Source organism: Adiantum capillus-veneris, chromosome 4 (genome assembly GCF_014529385.1).
Source record: "Adiantum capillus-veneris isolate H3 chromosome 4, ASM1452938v2, whole genome shotgun sequence".
Taxonomy (NCBI): domain Eukaryota; kingdom Viridiplantae; phylum Streptophyta; class Polypodiopsida; order Polypodiales; family Pteridaceae; genus Adiantum; species Adiantum capillus-veneris.
Window position 1 is genome coordinate 72450163 of NC_140934.1, and position 5179 is coordinate 72455341.

General features: G+C 41.4%; 1 protein-coding gene across 1 annotated transcript; it reads left to right on the forward strand.

The window, feature by feature from the left end:
* The first annotated feature begins 413 nt into the window (after positions 1-413).
* On the forward strand, positions 414-2585 carry LOC147459398 (uncharacterized). Its single transcript, XM_086510665.1, has 2 exons — positions 414-655; positions 1188-2585. Exons 1-2 carry the CDS (start codon positions 532-534, stop codon positions 2222-2224), a joined length of 1161 nt encoding a protein of 386 aa, XP_086366791.1. The 5' UTR covers positions 414-531; the 3' UTR covers positions 2225-2585.
* Positions 2586-5179: the final 2594 nt, after the last annotated feature.

Below are 5179 nucleotides of genomic sequence, written 5' to 3' on the forward strand. Positions count from 1 at the left end.
GTGCCCAAAATGATCCCGAATTAACTGGGTGTAGCAAGCGCTAGCTCACCTGGTTGGAGCAAAAGCCTTTGAGGTCCAAGCTCTTGGGTTCAACTCCACCTTGGTTGCTAATATGGGTATCGACCGTTAGCTCAACTGGCTGGAGCAAAAGCCAATCTTCGGTTGCTCATATGGCACCAAGGCCTCAAGGGTTATTTCCCGATGGGTTCACCACCCTCGGGTCCACCGGAGTGTGTTGTTTCCTACCTCAGAAAAGGAAAAAGTGTAAAGAGATCCGAGAAAAGGGGAAAGGTTGGCCATCCTTTTGACGAATCTGGTTTACATTTCTTTCAATTTCCAAGCCTTCGGGGAGACGAGCACCAAGCCAATATTCGAATCTGACCCTTCCCGTCTCTCAAAAGGGGCACATTTCAGAACTCCCCCCAATTCTCTCTCTTTTATATGCAGTTTCCTGCAACAGCTGAACATGTCACGGCATTCCACACACGTGAGGCATGTTGAAGCTTTGAGAGCGAGCGGACAGCGGCACCTATGGCGAGCTCTCCTCCGCCTCAGAAGCATTCGATGGCTTCTCCGAATGACAAGCCGATGGCTCTCGACATCGCTGATGCGAACGAACCGCCATCGCACCCAAGCACCACCGGAGGCACAAAATGTGAGTCACACACACACAGAGAGAGAGAGAGAGAGAGAGAGAGAGAGAGAGAGAGAGAGTGAGTGAGTGAGTGAGAGTGTCTGTGTGCGTGTATGTGCTGTGGCTGTTTTGGAAGGGAATGCGCATGCATGCGTGTGTGTTATTGTGGCTGCATTTATATCTGAGTTTTTTTGGCGGTTTCATCTCCACAACTTGCGACGGAAAACTAGGGTTAATTTTTGACTGTGAGCATCCTTGACTGTGTAATGGTGATACACGCATGCACGCACGTGTGTGTGTGTGTGTGTGTGTGTGTGTGTGTGTGTGTGATTGCACGTGTGCAGTTATGGAGCTTCTCTTACCATGTTCTTAAATTTGCTTGCATAGAGCGTGTTTTGTGCTGTGTGCCAGTTTAATGTATGAAAAAGGGAGAACAGTTATGCTGTCTGTGAAGATACCGATTTTGTGAGGAGTGACAAAAGAGCATCTCCAAGTCCACTATTTTCTTTCTGTTAGAGCTAATGAGTTAATCTTGTTTTTTTTTTTCATGAAGTGCAAGGACTTTTCAAACAGCTATCGGTGCTCGATCGATACCTGTATGTGTGGATATTTGTAGTCATGGTGGTATCCATAGTATTTGGATACTATGTCAAAGGAGTGAAGAAGGCATTTCAAGTAGCAGAAATTGCATCAGTGTCATTACCGATTGCGATCGGGCTTTGGGTGATGATGTACCCTGTTCTATGCAAGGTGCAATATGAGATCCTAGGTCGGGTTTTAAGACAAGCAGGGTCTGTGAAAACAGTATCGATCAGCATTGTGCTGAATTGGATAGTGGGACCCGCGCTTATGACAGGTCTAGCGTGGGCTACGCTTCCAGATTTGCCAGAGTTTCGGACGGGAGTGATCCTCGTTGGCATAGCAAGATGCATTGCAATGGTTCTAATATGGAATGGTCTTGCTAACGGTGATGCAGATTATTGTGCTATTCTGGTTGCTATCAATTCAGTTTTGCAGATCATATTGTTTACTCCGGTAGCACTCCTCTACCTCAAAGTTGTGTCTCGGGGTAAAGGTTTTCATGTAAGTTCATGGACTGTGGCGAAAAGCGTCTTGCTTTTCCTTGGGGTTCCGCTTGTTGCAGGCATTGTCACTAGGCTCATCTTGATAAGTGCTTTTGGGCGAAGATGGTACCAGTCTAAGTTTCTGCCATTCATCGGACCGTGGGCTCTCATTGGTCTGCTCTACACTATTTTTGTGATGTTTTCGATCCAAGCTCATCAAATTGTGGAGAACATAGGGCATGTAGTGAGGGTTGCAGTACCGCTTCTGCTTTACTTTGGCGCTGTTTTCTTTGGGTCATTGTTCTTATGCAAGTGGTTGAAGGTGCCATACCCGCTGGCGGTCACACAATGCTTTACTGCTGCGAGCAACAATTTTGAGCTTGCAATCGCAGTTGCTGTTGGTAGCTTTGGCATTGACTCGAAGGAGGCTCTTGCTGCTACGATCGGCCCTCTCATAGAGGTGCCTGTGCTGCTTTTGTTTGTCTACATTGTTGGTTTCTTTCAAAAGAAGTGGCCTGTTTCTTAGTGGTTCATTGTGCCTGCTGCAAGTCTCATTTTTTGCGGCAGAGGCTTCCTAGGGTTTATTTTAGAAGTAATGAAGATATATCTTCACATCCTGAAAGAGAGCTCTCTGATGAAAGATTTGAAACTGAAAGCAAGCAATAACCTTCTAACCTTTATTAGCATTGTTTTTGAAGTCCCAAAATTTAAAAGCTATACTCAAAATGAGGGTCTTTAATGCTTTCTAGCCACTGGTTTCACCTCTCCCTCTTTCGTGCCTGCGCGCGCACACTAGAACAAGTGCAGAACCCACCAAGAACATTTTGAAAGAAGACTCACTTAAAAATCTTCCGGTTTTTAGATCAAAATTTGAAGGATTTGCTTGCTTTTGCCTAAAAGCATGTCAATTTTCCTGGTTTCCTTCAAGGCAAGCTTAGAATCTAGCTTGAATTTTGATAGTTTTATGTGAATCTCTCTCTCTCTCTCTCTCTCTCTCTCTCTCTCTCTCTCTCTTTAGAATTTGTGTGCTTTAGAGGGCTCCCTCACAGTCCCTCGGTAGGTGCCTTGGGAGAGCCCTTGAGACCCTAGTAAAAGATTTTGCATTAATTGTCTTCATGAGTTTGACCCAATGTACCTCAAAAAATCGGGGTTAACCGGTTAAACTTGCACGTTCATGGCCAGATTACAAGCTTGCCTTGAAGAAAACCAGCAAAATTTCACAAGTTTTAGTGCTAATATTGGCAAATGCTTCAATTTTTGACCGACATATTGGAAGAGTTTTAAATATGCCCTTGATTTTTTCGGTTAGGAAAAGTATTTTTGACAAACCAACCTTCCTGACATATTTTTGCCAAAAACATGTTTTTTTTTGGGAGCATTGGTGCATAGTTGTGTTTTAGCTCTATTTTTGGCATGTTAAAACATGCCTTGGAACAATTTTTTGTATCTATACTAATAGATAAAGGGGGAGGGGATTCCCCCCCCCCCCCCCCCCCCCCCCCCCCCCCCCGACACGCGTCAACAAGAGATCAATCCGGTAGTGTCGCCTGCTGCAGGTCCGGGAAACACAGTGACGTAGGGGGGAGAGAGAGAGAGAGAGAGAGAAAAAGAGAGAACTACCTTTTCTTTTCTTTGCTTTATTTGAAAAGCAAATAGATCAATCGAAAGAAAGAACGTGCATAGAAAAGGCAACACGTCAAGTTTCATGTGACTTTGTAAACTTAATTGATACATTATCTTTTGAACGTGCATGTAAAGTACTCTTCACGTTTGTGGACGATTAATTGTTTAAATGAAAAGTTTTCAAGACACCTCTGTCACACATGCAACTTGAGGGAGTTCGTCCTTGATGTCTATTTTTTACCTCTTTTTTTAGCACAATCTCGTAAAATTAGTCGATGTGAAGCATCAAATTGTTCAAAAGAAGAAAGAAAACATAGTAATTGTACTTTTACAAACGTAATTCAAGGTTGATTTTTGATGGGCACCCGAAAATCAAAGGTTTCACAGTTTTTTGGTGATTAAGTACACTTTTTGAAAGATGGCTCATTGAAAAAATTCATGAAAAAAAAGAGACCATCTTCTACACAACAACCTTACAAGTGCTAGAAAAAAACTTTTTTCCAAAAACTTGACAAAAACCTAGGTTTAGTGCAATCCCACCTACAAATTTTGAAATTTACCTCTAAATTTGATGTTTGAAGGTGAGAAAACCTCTGTTGACAAAATTTGAAGGTTTTACACCAAATTACACTAATTTTCCAAAATTTGTAGGTGGGATTGCACTAAACCTAGGTTTTTTTCGAGCATTGAACCTTACCTCCGCAAGGAGTGGTAGTTCAACCATTATTGCATGTGTCGATCCAAAAGTTAGTTGGTTCTAAGGAATCATTCTCTCGACATATTTCTAGCAACTCAAATGGGAAAGTTGTCCTAGGAAAGAATGGGCCTTTTGAATCAACACTTTTGGGCATTATGTGTGTGTGTGTGTGTGTGTGTGTGTGTGTGTGTGTGTGAGAGAGAGAGAGAGAAATGAGAACTAAAATTCAACCCCAATTAAACAGATGATTGCATGCTATCAAAGTCCCTTATATAAAAAATACACATTCAAACTTCTTTATTCTAAGAAAAATTCCTTTATTCAAAGAAAAATGTTCTATGCATGAGAATGAATATGCTAGAATTTTTACATGAAAATTAAGACTTCCACTCAATGCACTTCGGATTGCACAAAGGCAAAAGATGATTTTTTCCCTAACACAAAAATATTTATCATTAATATGATTAAAGTATCCATAATTTCAACACAACATGTTGATCAACATCAGTATTCATTAAATAACATTTTCTCACGTTTATGGCTAAAATGAAAAATTCTAGTAAAATTTTATGCTTGCTTTGAAGAAAACAAAAGGATATTCATGCAATTTTGTTTATGCATTTACAAATAGCTTTAAAAATAGTTTCAACAGCTCTGACTTTTTCATTGGTTCATTAATCCATATGTAGTGGTCCCCCTCGCACCATCTTTTGCTTTGAAGGACTTTCATTAGCATCCATCATATGTACACAACCACTCTCTAGGCTCTAATACACTCAACCACCATACACATTAGTGTACTCATCAAACATGTGACATGTTGGCATCCCTAAGAGATCAAACAAATTTTGGGCCTATTGTTGTTCTCCCTATTCACATACTGGTTGGGACTGAGAAGTCATGTATATAGTCGATTCTCCTTTGCAAGCGATCCTTGAGTCTCCTCACTTTGATGAGCTATCACTTTCAATTGTTGGGTCAAAGCAGGGATTGCACCTATGTGACAAATCCCAATCTAATGGTCGTTCTAGATCGCAAATGCGCATGGATCATCATATCCCTTGTAGTAATGCTCCATTGTTCTATTCCAATGAGTAAGCAGTGCAAGCATGTTGAAGATGTGTAGTTCTTGTCGAGTGAACAATTATGAAGCCTTCAAGT

Coding starts and splice junctions, on each gene's coding strand:
- LOC147459398 (XM_086510665.1), top strand. CDS start 532: ATGGCGAGCTCTCCTCCGCCTCAGAAGCATTCGATGGCTTCTCCGAAT. Junction 656..1,187: donor CACCACCGGAGGCACAAAAT/GTGAGTCACACA, acceptor TTTTTCATGAAG/TGCAAGGACTTTTCAAACAG.